Source organism: Schistocerca gregaria, chromosome 3, assembly GCF_023897955.1.
Source record: "Schistocerca gregaria isolate iqSchGreg1 chromosome 3, iqSchGreg1.2, whole genome shotgun sequence".
Taxonomy (NCBI): Eukaryota; Metazoa; Arthropoda; class Insecta; order Orthoptera; family Acrididae; genus Schistocerca; species Schistocerca gregaria.
In genome coordinates, this window is record NC_064922.1 from 534,680,086 (window position 1) to 534,696,725 (window position 16,640).

Consider the following 16,640-nt stretch of genomic DNA (forward strand, 5'->3'; position numbering starts at 1 on the left):
GTTTAACCTTGCCTAGTTGCTTTTGATGCAAGTTTGAGGTCTAGGTGAAGCGAAGTGTTTAGATGTGGGAAATATGACTGATACCCAGTAATGAATGAAAGTAGTTACTGTGGCTCTTAGAATACACATACAGTAACTGTCTGCAGCATTAAGTGTAGTTTTGATGTGTTCAGTAATTACAGAGGTGATCAGTATGCTACACAAAACATCTTTTTCTGAATTTAGGTTGGTTTTATTCAGGATCATAATACACAATATTATTCCCCACTTTTTTGCCTAAAGAACCCTGTTTCTTAACACAATCTCTGTTCAAGGCACTGGACTTGTGCCATCTTACTGTATTCCTCCCCATCATCCTCATACAGCTCCCCGCAGAGTGCATCCTTCATTGGGCCAACCAGATGGAAGTCAGGAGATGCAAGATTCGGGCTGCGGCGGGGGGGGGGGGGGGGGGGGGGGGGGGGATGAGGAAGAATAGTGCAGCGAAGTTTTGTGAGCTGCTTTGGGGTGTACAGACATGTTTGAAAAAAAAAATTGTCATGATCAGCTTAGTAAAGCTCCGATTCCGCATAGATGGTCCTTAATTGACCTTTATAGTATTCTGTTAAGTGGCAAGGAACCCAGCTAACACCTACAAATATCTGCGATGCTTCGGTTTACTTTGAAGGCTTACATATAGTGCAGCCACCTTATCAGAAGGGACTGAAATGCAAATATTCAACTATGTCCCACAAAAAATTCCTCAATTTTTCAAACTGAATTGACTGAGAAAATAAAAGTGTTGCATTACTTACTGAATGCCACTTGTATCCATGACCTGTTCATATTTCATTAGTTGTGTAGAAACTATTCTGTCATTGCCATTAGTAAATAAATAATATATGTACATGTGTTCACCTTACTCCTAATACCTTATGGTTACTTGTTAACCCATATTCTAACTGACCTTACAAATGTTTTCCTCTTTTCTCACCCTGAAGAAGAAACTTGTCATTCCAAAAACAAGGTGTTATGTTTTCTTTGTCTGTTTTTTCCAGCAACTATTCTAGGTGCTGCATTTGGTAATATTTAAGGTCTGAGCAGCCTGTCTGTCACTTTGTTAATTTATGTTTTTATTCATTTCATGAAGAAGTTGTAAAATTATAGGTAATTATGGAAGAAACACAACCAGTCTTATTTTTACTTGAAACGACATGGACAAAACTTGAAGGCAATATAGATAAAGCAACATAACATACGAACAGCTCGGTGGGAATGAATGAAGTGCAGGAGCATTTTGCCATAGGACTCCCAGTCGTGCACAGAAACCTGGACATCACATGGCATGAGATTAGTGTGGCCCCATTACATAAAGCAGTTGAAGAAATGGGAAACACAGTGTGTTTCAATCAGCTAGCAGTTACTGTGCACTATGGTGGTGTTGTTCATTGTCAACATGGCACAGAGAAAATATTTGGATGACTTCATATGGGCAAGAATCATCGGGAAACTGGAAGAGAGACAAAGTGGGATGAGTGCAGCGCAGGAGTTTGGTATTGCTCACAGCTTTGTTTCACGTGCATGGGGAGTGTTCTGAACCACAGGCACTGTTTCTGGAAGCAGGGAAGGTGGATAACCACAGTCAACTAAAGATGCAGTGACTGCTGCATTGTGCAACATGCATGAAGGGACTCAGGTCAAACAGCAGCAGCAATGGCAACCACATTGAATCTGACACTCCACATTGGTATGCTAACAGCATGGGAATAGCCTCTGCCCAAAAAGCACCATTTTCTGTTCTGTTGACATCCACACATCAGAGGCATTGTTTATAATGGTGCCAAGAGCATAGGGACTGGACCAATGAGGTGTGGTTGCATGCATGATCTTCTCAGATGGGAGCAGATTTGGTTGAAGTAGTTATTCTGGTTGTACCCTCATAAGACGAGAAGTGGGAACACGAAATGTATCCAAGAACATTGTTGAACATGATTGTTTTCATGATCCAGGTGTTATGGTGTGGGGAGGTGTAATGTTGCATGAGCATACTGCCCTCCAAATCTTTGAACACACACACACGTGCACACGCACGCGCGTTCGCACATACACACACTGGGCAACATTATTGTGATGCTGTACTTGCTCCTCATGTGTGTCTTTTCAGGGGTATTTGACCCCGACTTCATTTCTAAGGATGACAGTGTGCAACTGCATCAGAGTAGCAGGAGAAAGAGCAGGAGGAGGAGGAGCTCTTGGAACAAGAGGATATTCAGCAAATGTACTAGACTAGCTTGCCCATTTCCCCAACGTAAATACCGTTTAGCAAGTGTGTGAAGCATTAGGGAGACATATTGCAGCACGTCCACATGCACGAACGATCATACAGCAGTTGTCAGCCACACTGGTAGAGGAATGGTGCCCTGCCACAAGCACTCCTTACCACCCAGCATGGGAACATGTTGCTATCCATGGTGATCACACATCCTATTAAGAATCTTGTTCTCTCTTTTGTAATATACATCATAAATCACAGTGACTACAGTTAATTATTCTTTTGAGTAAAAGTGTCACTTCTGCTCCTAACTGTGAATTTTTTCAGTTACCTTCTGTACTATATGTACTATACTATAGCAGTTCTTTTTATGTATGGTCTAAGTTTCATCAAGCTGCATTCATGGCAGCGACACATCATGCAAAAGTTACTTTCCTCCTCAAGTTTTTCACACCTGTGTATTTGCAGTCATCAAAAGATTTGATCACTCCTTGTTGCTGTGATGATATTACAACTATTACAATTATTTACATGTTCTTTACAATATAATCTCTCAGTTTTATATCTTTCACTTGTTGAGGATTGAAAGCTGAGTATGAGAATTTTAAATAAAATTGTGATTGATGGCTGTTTCTACAACAACTTTGTTTAGTTTATGCCATAGTTGCAGCATTCAAACACATCCACAGTGAACAAGAGAAAATCCTAAAACACACAGATCAAGCTTATATCAGCAACAGCAATGTAACACAATAGATTATAAGTCAGTTTGAAAAATTAGAAGGTACAGTTTTATTGATATATTTGTCACCAACAAATGTTAATTCCACCTTTAAAGATATGTGATGATATAGCAAGAAATATCTTATACAGGTTGGCACCAAGTGACAAGTTTTTTCAGTAATTTGTAATATCAAGCTAATCTCATTCTATCTCCGCTACCCTTTCTGCCTTGTATTTATAGTTTACAACATTATTTGTAAACCTTATGTCTTATTTATTGCAACATGTCATCATTAGTTAAGGAATACTGGGAATATTCAAACCATTTTATTCACAGTCATTGATCAGTTTTTCTAAAAGTCCACGTAATCAGTTTTGTTCAGAGCTAAACAAAATTAATTGTGCAGACAGTTAAGAAATTGTTATCAAAGATGTGAATAAAATAATTTGATTAAGTTTTAGTCTGCAATAGAGTCTGATAAATGTTCTCATTATTATATGATTCATTATCTTCCCTTCCATTGTTTTCTTCCAGAAAGATGACAAGGATGTTACCCCTATAGAAGTAAACCAAATAAGGAGTGTTAAAGTGAGTCGAGGTGCTCGCAATATCCCAAAAGCATTTGAGATATTTACTGGAGACCAGTCACTCATACTGAAACCAAAGGATGGAAAAAATGCAGAAGAATGGGTGCAGTGCCTTTCAATTGTTGTTGCTCATTCTCATTCTCGGGAGGTACCTGCTAAAAGTAATTCACTTCCTGCTCGAGGAGCCAGCTTACGTACTGCTGTTTGAAGTTAGATTGTTTTATTTGAGAATGTATATATGGCACCATCATACTAAACATATTTTTATAGTACTTAATAGAGAACAACAGCCATTAACACACTCCAGGATTTGCTTAGAATGCGGGTCTCCGTGTGTGTGTGTGTGTGTGTGTGTGTGTGTGTGTGTGTGTGTGTGTGATGGCATCATTGTCAATAAGACATTAATAATATTAAGAAGTAAATTTAAGAAATCTTTTAAATAAGATCACAAGTGATATGTGGGCCATACTGAACATACATGATACCTTCTGTAATGTGTCTGTATCCTCTCTCTCTCTCTCCAACCCACAGAAAGATCTTTTTGTGCAAGTTGTAAAAATTGTTCCCCAATGTAAATATGGTGATGTGTCATTGCTTGTTTCAAGATTTTTCTATGGTAATCAATTTAAAGAGTATACTTTGATATAAAGAGATTTTCTACACTTTCTGTCAGTCCTTAGTTGTCACACCTTTATGGGAGACTGAACATCGATTGTAAGGTTCCCGACAGATTGTGACATCAATTGAAAATACTTGTTAGTTGTCTACTTGGAGAAACCTGAGGAATTGTGTTTTCACACACACACACACACACACACACACACACACACACACACACACACACACACACACACACACCAGAAAAATCAGATCTTGTCTGGAGGCTTTTGTTGTTGCCAAATCCAAAATTCAGTAGAAGTTGCCAAGATTATGCCAATCTGTCTTTTTTTATGCATATTGTGAAACTGCTTTTTTTTTTATACATGAAATCAGTCATCTTACAAATAGAACACCATCCATTACATGCAACCAAACACACACTATTTACCAAGAATTTGTCTCAGTTAACCAGAGGAACATCACCTTTCTCAGTATTACACTTTTATTGATGAAAACATTACATTAAATTTTGTGATCTTGTCAACCTCCCTTCCTCTACAAGGACTACTACTCACTACAGTCATATTTTCATTGTGATTCCCCTGCTGCCCTTTGTCATATCATTATCTTGAAGCAGCAGCAGCAGGAGTAGTAGTAGTAGTAGTAGTAGTAGTAGTAGTTTGAAGGCATTTGCAACTGACCATATTACATTTTGTAAAATTACTGGTGATTTTAAAATTTTAAGCAGTTACTTCTGCTCACTACCTTGCATTTTTGTTGCCACATTCTTATGAAAAGAACCTTAAGGTACTCTGTCAAACCATCTTTTTAATACTTCTTACAGACAAATTTTTATCATAATATGTGGCAGGACAGCGATTTTTTAAAAATACATTTATTTTTCATGTAACATGTAATTTTTCTGTTTATAAATAAGACAAAAGCAATTAACAATGTCTTCCTTGAAGAGTTCATTAAATAAAATTTTTATTTGCTGCCCATGAAATTTCCTCAGATAACTAATTTCATGCACAATGGCTTAATTTACAACACAGTATAATATGTTACTTGAACACACAAAGTTAAATATTATGATTTAATACAGAAAGAAAATAACATTCTTGTAAAGTGGATTGTATTGTATGATTCCTTACTTTACATCTGTTCCATACCTCATGCACAGAAACATCACACACATTATGTTCAGGCAAAATTTAAATTTCTTTATAATGTCATCTACCTGTAGCTGACTGGTGTGTGACAACACTACACATACCTGTTAATTGATTTTACTACCTTTCAGTTATCACTTTTTTTTTTATTTTATTTTATGTATACACATGCAGCCACCGTGTGTGTGTGTGTGTGTCAGCATCTAATTTTGTTTTCTTACGTTTATGTAAGGAATGGAAATTCCTTGTTGGTGTATGCTCAGTATTAATAGCATTTATTTTTAGGCATTTACATATGTTGGTAGAGTATTAGTAACATAAGACCTCTTGCTGAGTTCATAAAATAACCCTGCTTACTTAAAATATGTTGCTGTTATTCAAGAACGCTCTGCTTTCTTCCAAACTAATCAGTCCAAATAAATTTATGCATCACAAGCAGCACCTTCATCACTGTAATGTAATCTCAGTTGAATGTGACCTAAAGGAATTATTTGACTCACAGCAGTTTTAACTTGTAAATGGAAATCTATCATGAAGTTGAGAGTATTTTTAACCAGCAGGCTTAGATCTTATACATAACACCCTGTACCATTAAGATATTGATGACTCAGGATATTGTAATCACAACAGTCACAGTACTACAACATCACAATGTCGATTTATGGCATTCATTGCCAATGAACAAAATGTGTTACTGAATGTTTTTCCTAAAATAAAAAAACCAACCTTAAATGGAGAATGAACTAAGGTGCAGAAGTCATCGTGTACCATTCCACAGCTTAGTGGCTTAGCCAATGTAACAAAAATGTATATGAAATGTATATTTGTAAAAAATATTTAAACTTTTCAATTTTTTTTTAACAAGCTGTTTTAATTTGGAGACTCTGAAGGGGTTTAAATACTGTAAGAATTTGCTCATACTGAATTCACTGGGGACCTGATAATTTATACTGATGTACTTAATATATACATACATTATTTATATTTTTGCACACATTCCAAATTTGTTTTTACGCTGGAGATTATTATATAATATATCAATGTTGATACTATTAAATTGTGGTTTTTAATGAATTTTCGTACTGTTTAAGTTGTTTGATAAACCCATCATTTGGTCTAATTGCTTCCCTTCTCTCCTTCAAGTATGTAAATGCTTCTGTAAATGTCATATCACATTCTTTCATGAGGTAAGCTATTACAACAGTAGCAGATCTAGATATACCAGCATTGCAGTGAATAAACACACATCCATTACTGTCTTTCACTTTTTTTAAAAACTCAAAGCTTGGCTCTAAAAATGATACAATGTCTGTGTCAGGTAGATCCAGAGCTTCAACAAATTTATACTCAAAACCATCAAACTGTTCAACTCTCACACCTAAACTTAATATGTGTGTTATTTCATAATTATGAAGAAGATTAACATCTTGTACAACATCCTGGGAGCCACAGAAAAGACCTGGTAATACGAGAGCAACCTTCAGATCAGGATTTGTATCAACAACATAGCCAGGTGCTAATGAATCTGTCTGTGGCAAGTGCACGCATTTACCATCTTTAATAATCTCTCTGTGAACTCTGCCATCTGGAGAAGTTACTGTGGTTTGACAAGGCCGAAGATGTTGCTTTTTTTGTATTAAACTACTTAAGAAGCTCATTGCAAGATTTATAAACATTTAACACATCTCTACAAATTGTTGTTCTCTGTCCACTGATTATCAGTTTATTTCATATAAAAGATCTTGTGGATCATATTCTACATTAACAAGGAACAACCCATAGGGGGGTACTGTAACAGCCTTAGGATTCCAACTGTCTTTACTAGGTACATCTAACATGTACTGGACGTCTTCCACAGTTAGTCTTCCTTGAGCCACTGCAATCAGAGCTGCTACAGTTCTTCGTACCTGTGTAAAAAGTGTGACTATATGACTTTTTTTTTAAAGTTAATGGCATTCAATCATGAAATGTAATACTTGCTGGCTGCATCTCGAAGCTACATACTCGCTCACATCACACACCATATTATATTGCACATCTGTCAAATAAATTATCTGTGAACAACTTTACAGACTTCTCACTCAAGACATGGATGCACCAACAACTGTCTCCTAGTGAACACTAGAGAACACATTTTGCTGTAAGTATTAAATAATGGTCTATAGAAAGTGAAATGATAATCAAGAAATTTTCAGTAACTCACATGAAAATTAAGCACAAACTACAGCTGGAGATAGCTTATTTAAATGTTATGTTGAATTTATTTGTTCTCTCTGTGCATTCTTTCATGTGTAGCCTCAAGATCCAATAAAAGTTAGAACATCAATGGGCAGAGAGGTTTGCAGCACCCACTATGAGTGAACAAATAATGTTATTGATATCGTTTTTACAATCAACATCACTTTGAGGAGATTACAATGGTTTGCACACATCTGTATTGTCGCTCTTTAAAAGAGGCCAAAATTGTATGTCTCTTCAGTATTTCCATATAGTTCAAACATTACCTACCATGTGTTGTAAGTAGTCCATTATTATAGTTGTATCTAACATGTTGGTTTATGGCATGATGCTTGTTAAGTTATGACTTGTCACACATCTGATAAATGATAGCATGTTATACCTGATGGTTTCTTTCTGATGGAAACTGGTTGTTTTCTAAAGTCACTATACAGCTGTGTGCAAACCATAATTTTTCCAAAAATGTATCACACCTACTGTGTCGAAAGTTCTTTGAATAAACTTGAAGTCTTGAGTTAAGTAATGTTCAAAGCTAATATTGGTCTATATATGGAGGAGGTAAATACATTATTATAAAACTGTCTACATGATTTCTTTAAACAAACAAAATGTGACATTTTATTTACACCAAACTCCTCAACGTCTAACATGTTAACAAGCAAAGGGTTAATGGCAACTAGCCTCACATGAAACATTATTTAAACTGGAAGCCTCTCATAATTAAAACAATCAAAGACATATTTTACCACAGTTATTGACATACCATAGTAACAAGGTCTTACTGTGAGGACTGTACATGGTTCAATTGTCAACCGCTACAAACGTATTACTCATTTTTATATTAAAGAGGCAGCACACAAATATCTAACAGCTGTGGGACTCACTAGGGTATAAACCCCTGTCACACAGTAGCCTGCGGTTTTACTTACAAAAACATGCAACCAATTTACAGTTACTACAAATTACAGGAAAAATTAAGATTGTGTTTGAGTGTGCTCAACACTGAGAAAAAGAAACAGTAACCTTTCCATAAAAGTAATCTTTGCAAAATAATAAAAGATTCCAGAGTACTCCCCTTTTTTTAGAGTCTACACTGACAGTATGTATAAGGAATTTTATATTTGGTACACCAATAGTCGCTTTAACAATACAGTGTTTATTCACTATTAGTTGTGGATGTAATAAAAGTAGACACCTTAATGTTGTAGTCAGCCTCAAGTGTAAAGAAACAGGAACTCAGACCACAAGAGGGAAGAAGCAGTGTAGGGGAACAAGTTATATCCCCTTTTCCCAGGGCTGGCAGCCTACACCCACAATTTGTGTATCTGTGACAGCAGAACTAACACATGGTCATAGGGATGGCCGATTCCCTTCTGGTGCCATGGGAGTCTTGCTCACACCCTGTTATGGGGCAGGATTAGTCTCTTCGCACTTTTCAAAATTAGAAAAGAAAACAATGAGCAATAAAGAACAAAAAATTAAAGTGAATTTGGCAGTGTCATAAATGAGGTAGTTCAGGCACGACCTAGAAAAGGTGTGGAAAGCTTCAGCGTTTTAACATTATTTCACTTTAACTTATGATCTGCCATTTAGATCTTTGGTGTGACATCATAAGCGAGTGACTGCATGTCAGATCGCTCTAAGTTTTTTATATATTTTTAGGTTTCAGACACATATTTTAATGGTTTTTGTGATAATATTTACTATATAAGTGACTTATTAGTGGTTTCTTCATTCACATCTGCCTTTCTTGCATAGTGACCTGATATTTGTGAGTGTTTCATATCGAGCAAGGTAACCTCTTACCAGTGTTTACATTCCGCGCTGACCAGTTGCAGTTGCAGCTGTAGCGGCGCATCGAAAGCTAAGTACTAATTAATTGTTTGTGTATAGTGGTTTATTTAGGAACTTTAGTAGTCTTCAACCGGCGTTTTTTGTGTTTTCTGGTGAAATAATTTCAGAAGAACCTTTTGGAAACTGTTTTCAGCTTCCTTACTGTGTCATTAGACGTTTGATTCTCTTTCTGTATTAGTCTTTTGTTATATTCACATTTGTTGTTTATTAATACTGTTAATAATAGTAGTTATTTCCCTTGTAAAGTAAGTGTGTGATTATTGTAGTCAGGATTTTAACACCTTCTTATTGTAGTAGCGGAACTTAGAAAAAGTAAAATTTTACCATAAGTGAACTTTAGTAGTCGGCTTTGCTGTAGTGTGGGCTTTGCTGTAGGTTCGTGAGTAGTGGATTGCCGTGTGAGACTTGTTCAATGTATTTTTACTGGGGGGGATGCAGTGGGGAAGCCAGTGGGCATTCTGGTGAGATCCTCTCCTGGAACTGCAGGTTATGTAGCAAGAGTAAGTTAATAGAGGAGCAGGAGCGTAAGATACGCGCCCTTCAGGTGCAGTTGAAAAAAGCACAGGAGGAGCTAGATAGGATGAGGAGGGAGAAGGGGGTTGGGAAATGGGAGCTGGCTGTTGGCAAGAGATCTGCTAGGAGAAGAAGATTTTCAGATAGTTTTACTATTGGTGTTTACAATAGATATGACCAACTGTCAGAGTCTAGTGGAAAGGAATCTCTAGTAGCTGTAGATGTAGGAAGTATGCAGCAGACCTCAGTAGTTACGGTGGCTAGAACAGTTGCAAAGTTGAAGAGGAAGAAGAAGGTTCTGCTGTTAGGTAGTTCTCATGGCAGAGGTGTAGGCCAGCAGTTGCAAGAAGTGCTGGGGAGTGAGTACCAGGTCACCAACATTGTGAAGCCTAATGCAGGATTGGCTCAGGTGACTTAACAAAGAGGGGTTATGTAGGGACTTTACTAAAGAGGATCAGGTAGTAATAGTGGGTGGGGCTGGTAATAGTATTGATAGGGATGGGGAGTATGGCATAGATGGTGACCTGGAAAAGATAGCCACTCAGACTAGCAACACGAATGTGCATTTCATGGAACTGTTTCAGCGTCACAATCGGCCTCATATTAATACAGCCATCAGGCGTAATAACATGAGACTTGGGGGTGCGCTGATGACAGAAAGCATGGGTCACATTTCAGTGGTGTCGGTGGAGTCTATCACCGGGACGGGTTTCACTAGACATGGCCTGCACCTCAACAGGTATGGGAAGGGGAGGTTATCAAAGCTTATAGGTGACAGCATAGGTGCGATTGATGGGATCACTCATGGAAAAATTCCGGCAGTAGTGGGTGTTAGAGCTGCACCTTTTTTACATTGAAGTCAGCTGATAGGTATTCCTGCTTAAGGGAAGTCTCTCTAACAAAGGAACCACTTTTGACAAAGCTTAGGTATCCGAGTAATGAGGGAACTAGTATATTTCATCAAAATATACAAGGTATTAGAGATAAAGTTTGTGGATTGCTTATAGATGTTAACTCTGAAATTATTGGTATATCTGAACACTTCTTAAATAAGGAGATAATTCAGAGGCTTCCTTTACCAGGATACAGGTTGGCTGGCAGCTTTTCGAGGAGCTCTTTGCAGTGTGGGGGAGTAGCCATGTATGTGAAAAACAGCATCCCACTTGAATCAATTGATGTTTCAAAGTACTGCACTGAAAAGGTGTTTGAATGCTGTGCAGGCGTGGTTACATTTAATGGAGCCAAACTTCTAACTGTTGTTATTTATAGATCCCCAGACTCCGATTTCACAACAGGAGGTTCTTGGTTCACTTTATAGAAAATACAAAAAGTTCGTTATATGTGGTGACTTCAATATTAATTGTATAAGTGATTGTGCAAGGAAGAGGATGCTGGTAGACCTCCTTAATTCATATAATCTTATGCAAACCGTATTCTTTCCAACAATAGTGCAAGGGAACAGTAGAACAACCATAGACAATATTTTTGTTCATTCCTTGTTACTAGAAGGGCATTCTGTTAGCAAAAAGGTGAATGGCCGTTCATATCATGATGCACAAATTTTAACTCTAAAAGATTTTTGTACTGCAACACGTGTTAAATATAGTCATCAGCTGTTTAGGAAAGCTGATCCAGTTGCTGTAGAGACCTTTGTAAACCTTATCAAGGAACAAGAGTGGCAAGATGTTTATAGCGCTGATACAGTAGACGATAAATATAATGCTTTTCTCAAGACTTTTCTCGTGCTCTTTGAAAGTTGCTTTCTGTTAGAACACTCAAAACAGGGTACTAGCACAAACAGACAGCCTGGGTGGCTGACTAGAGGGTTAAGAATATCTTGTAGAACAAGGTGGCAATTATATCAAAACGTTAGAAACAGTCAGAATCTAAATGCAGCAGCCCATTACAAACAGTATTGTAGGGTACTTAAAAGTGTTATTAGGAAGGCAAAAAGTATGTGGTATGCAGATAGAATAGCTAAGTCTCAGGATAAAATTAAACCATATGGTCAGTCGTAAAGGAAGTGGCTGGTCTGTTCGAGGATATAGAATCAGTGCATAGTGGGAATGTCCGTGTTACTGATAAGTCGCATATATGTACAGTATTTAATAACCACTTTCTGAATATAGCAGGTGAACTAAATAGAAACCTAATCCCAACAGGGAATCATATAGCGCTCTTAGAAAAAAGTGTTCAGAGACTGTTACCTGAAATGCTCCTCCATGATACTGACAAGAGGGAGATTGCGTTAATAATTAAATCACTAAAGACCAAGAACTCTCATGGATATGACAGGGTATCTAGCAGAATACTGAAATATTGTTCTATGTATGTCAGCCAAGTACTTAGCGATATCTGTAACTTTTCCTTTAGGAGTGGTCGGTTTCCTGACCGATTAAAGTACTCGGTAGTGAAGCCACTTTATAAAAAGGGAGACAGGGATAATATTGACAATTATAGACCTATTTCTATGCCATCGGTGTTTGCTAAAGTTATCAAGAAGCTTGTATATACAAGGTTACTGGAGCATTTAAATTCACATAATTTGCTGTCAAATGTTCAGTTTGGTTTTAGAAATGGTTTAACAACTGAAAATGCTATATTCTCTTTTCTCTGTGAGGTTTTGGACAGAAAGCAGAAGGTAATGCTTCGCAATATTGAGAGTGGTAGTGATGTTCAGTCCCAACGGGGCACTGTTAAGTGGGGGCGTTCCCCAAGGGTCGGTTCTGGGACCACTGCTGTTTCTTATTTATATAAATGATATGCCTTCTAGTATTACAGGCGATTCAAAAATATCTCTGTTGCTGATGATACCAGGTTGGTAGTGAAGGATCTTGTGTGTAATATTGAAACAGTATCAAATAATGTAGTTCATGAAATAAGTTCATGCCTTGTGGAAAATAATTTGATGCTAAATCACAGTAAGACTCAGTTTTCACAGTTTCTAACTCACAATTCAACAAGAACTGATATTTTGATCAGACAGAATGGGCATATTATAAGCGAGATGGAACAGTTCAAGTTCCTAGGCGTTCGGATAGATAGTAAGCTGTTGTGGAAAGCCCATGCCCAGGATCTTGTTCAGAAACTAAATGCTGCTTTATTTACCATTAGAACAGTATCTGAAATAAAATAAGTGACACTTCAACACGATAAGTAGTCTACTTCGCATATTTTTATTCGCTTATGTTGTATGGTATGATTTTCTGGGGTAATTCTTCTGATTCAAAAAGGGTATTTTTGGCTCAAAAACGGGCTGTTCGAGCTATATGTTGACCCCTATTCAATAGTCTGGGAATTCTGACATTGCCCTCACAGTATATATTTTCTTTAATGTCGTTTGTTGTTAGCAATATTAGCCTATTCCCAAGAGTTAGTAGCTTTCACTCAGTTAAAACTAGGCAGAAATCAAATCTGCATGTGGAATGCACTTCCTTGACTCTTGTGCAGAAAGGAGTGCAGTATTCTGCTGCATCCATTTTCAATAAGCTACCACAAGAACTCAAAATCTTAGCAGTAGCCCAAACTCTTTCAAGTCTAAACTGAAGAGTTTCCTCATGGCTCACTCCTTCTGTTCTGTAGAGGAGCTCAAAATCTTAGCAGTAGCCCAAACTCTTTCAAGTCTAAACTGAAGAGTTTCCTCATGGCTCACTCCTTCTGTTCTGTAGAGGAGCTCTGGAAGAGCTAAAAAATTAAGGAAATTCCAGTGTTACATTGTTGATTTTCTTTATTTAAACTTACGACTTGTCACCTGAATATGTTTTTTTATATTTCATTTTATCTGTTTCTAATATCGTGTTATAATTTCATGTATTGACTCGTTCCATGACCATGGAGACTTCTCCTTAATTTGGTCCCACGGAACAATAAATAAATAAATAATTAAAAATAAATACTTATATAATGCCACTTAGACAATGAAACCTGCCCCTCCCCCTCCTCCTCCTCCAACTACAAAATTTACCATTTCTTGATAGCTCTCCTTTCACAAAGATCTCCACCCCTTGATTCTATGTACCCATGGGTATAACTGAACTACATCTACTCCTGCAAAATACCCCTACTGTGCAAATCCCACTCCCCCCCCCCCCCCCAAATTACTTGAATAACTGCAAGAGGAGTGCACACTTGTGTGTGTGTGTGTGTGTGTGTGTGTGTGTGTGTGTGTGTGTGTGTGTGTGTGTGTGTGTAAAATCTAACATACTTAGACAGATGGTGCACATAAAATCTTTGAAATTCAAGTGTACGGAAGAGATAATGGATTGAGTTGTTCATCAGTGTATAAAATGATAGTACATTTACAGTATAATAGTATATTAACAAAATGGTTATGTTATTCTAGTATGCGTTTCAGAATTCTGTTATGAAACAACTTTCTTACCCAAGAAATGTTACAAAATACAACTAAACATAATATTAAAGTTATATATCAATGGACTTGAATAACTTGCATAGCAGGTAGGTATAACTTTGAAACTAAAACTTACTGATACATATGTCTCATCTCATTAAGTTATTCACATACAAGTATGTACATCTACAGCATTACTCTGCAATTCACACTTATGTGCCTGGCAGAGTTTCGTCGAATCACTTTGACATTATTTCTCTTCTGTTACACTCAAACTGCACACAGGAAACAAACATTTATTTTATTACATTGATCATTTCTCCCAACATAGGTGGGCGTCAACAAAATATTTTTGCATTCGGGGAGTAGAAAGTTGGAGACTGCATTTTTCTTGAAAAGATCTCGCCACAACAAAGAATGCCTTTTAATGTTTCCATGGAAACTCGTGTATCACATCTGTGACACGATCCCTCCTATTTTGCAGTAATAGGAAATGAGCTGCCATTCTTTGAATATTTTTGAACTTGTCCATCAATCCTATTTGGAAGGATCCCATACCGCACAGCAATACTCTAACAGAGGATGGATAAGCATAGTAAAGGCAGTCTCTTTAGTGTGTTTGTCGCATCATCTAAGTATTCTGCCAATAAAATGCAGTTTTTGACTCACTTTCCCCATGACATTATCTATGGGATCATTTCCATTTAAATAGCTTGTAATTGTTATCCCCAAATATTTAGTTGAATTGACAGCCTTAGATTTGTGTAGTTTACTGTGTAACCAAAATTTAACGAATTCCTTTTAGTACTCAAATGGATAACCACACACATTTTGTTATTTAAGAGTCTATTGCCACATTCCGTACCTTTAAAGGTATTCAGTAGAAATCATTTTCCAATTGATTTTCATCTTCTGATTCTTCTGCAAAAATATAGGATGGCTGCTAAGATTGTCTTGTAAATAATTTACATTGAGTAGGAACAGCAGAGGGCCTATGCCTATAAAACTTCCTTGGGAAATGCCAGATATCACTTCTCCATTACTCTTCATCAGCTACTATTAACTGTGACCATCCTGACAGGAAATTGTAAATCTATAGTACACAATTTTATTAGAAGTTGCCTGTGAGGAATGGTGTCAATAGCCTTCTGGAAATCTAAAATATGGAATCAATTTGAGGTCCCTTGTCAATAGCACACATTACTTAATAAGAAAAAAATAACTAGCTGTTTTCCACAAGAATTATATCTTCTGAATCCATGTGATTGTGTCAATCTTTTTTGGAAAGGTAATTCGTAATGTTTAAACATAGTATGTGTTCCAAAAACCTACAGCAAATTGATGTCAGTGGTATGGGTCAATTCATTGGATTACTCATATTTCCTTTCTTGAGTATTGGTGTACCTTTCTTTTGCCGAGCAAGCAGTTGTATATGATTGCTAAATATGAACCTATTACATCAGCATACTTCAAATGGGACCTTACTGGCATGCATCCTCGACCAAAAGACTTGCCTTTATTAACTGACTGAAGTTCCTTTGCTGAATCCATGTGATTGTGTCAATCTTTTTTAGCAAGGTAGTTCATAATGTTTAAACTCAGTATATGTTCCAAAAGCCTAATGCACATCGATGTCATTGGTATGGGTCTGTAATTCATTCGATTATTCCCATTTCCTTTCTTGAGTATTGGTGTATCTTTCTTTTGTCGGGCTGGCAGTTGTATATGATTGCTAATTATGAACCTATCATAACAGCATACTTTGAGTGGGACCTGATTGGCATGCATCCTCAGCCAAAAGACTTGCCTTTGTTAACTGACTTAAGTGCCTTCAAACACTCAGGATATCTACTTTTAAATTATTCATGTTTGCTGCACTTCTTGATTTGAATTCTGGAATATTTACTTAACTTTCTTTGGTGGAGGAATTTCGAAAAATGGTATTTAGTAACTCCGCTTTAATGGCACTGTCATTGGTAACATTGCAATTGCTATCACACAGTGAAGGTATTGATTGTGTCTTGCCACTGGTGTACTTTGCATATGATCAGAATCTCTTTGGATTTTCTGTCAGATTCCAAGAGAGTGGTTCTTTGTGGAAATTATTAAAAGCATTTTACATTAAAATCTCTGTAAAACTCCGCCACTCTTGCAGGTTTTGCGTTCTTTTAAATTTTCCATGCCATTTTTGTGACTTACGCAAAAGTATTCTGACATGTTCTGTGCACCATGGGGGATCATTTCTGTCTTGTATTAATTTATTTGGTATAAATCTCTCAATTGCTGACAATATTATTTCTTTGAATTTGAGCCAAATATGGTCTGCATTTGGATGGTTAGTTCAGAGGGA

At 36.9% G+C, this 16,640-nt stretch overlaps 3 protein-coding genes across 6 annotated transcripts in view; 1 reads left to right on the forward strand and 2 right to left on the reverse strand.

Moving 5' to 3' along the window:
- The window catches only part of LOC126356257 (protein melted), a 235,378-nt gene extending 230,972 nt beyond the window's left edge, over positions 1–4,406 (forward strand). For all 3 annotated transcript variants that reach the window (XM_050007089.1, XM_050007092.1, XM_050007093.1), the window contains one exon: positions 3,510–4,406. In XM_050007089.1, coding sequence (XP_049863046.1) covers positions 3,510–3,770 — 261 coding nt within the window. In that variant the 3' untranslated portion in view covers positions 3,771–4,406. The remainder of the gene's footprint in view (positions 1–3,509) is intronic.
- Positions 4,407–5,513: 1,107 nt separating this feature from the next.
- Positions 5,514–7,010, reverse strand: LOC126356259 (dual specificity protein phosphatase 19-like). The gene has a single exon (XM_050007098.1). The coding sequence runs from the start codon at positions 7,008–7,010 to the stop codon at positions 6,387–6,389; it is 624 nt and encodes a 207-aa protein (XP_049863055.1). The 3' UTR covers positions 5,514–6,386.
- The window catches only part of LOC126356258 (tRNA pseudouridine synthase-like 1), a 93,821-nt gene continuing 82,694 nt past the window's right edge, over positions 5,514–16,640 (reverse strand). For both annotated transcript variants that reach the window (XM_050007095.1, XM_050007097.1), the window contains exon 6: positions 5,514–7,241. In XM_050007095.1, the coding sequence (XP_049863052.1) occupies positions 7,053–7,241 (189 nt within the window). In that variant the 3' untranslated portion in view covers positions 5,514–7,052. The remainder of the gene's footprint in view (positions 7,242–16,640) is intronic.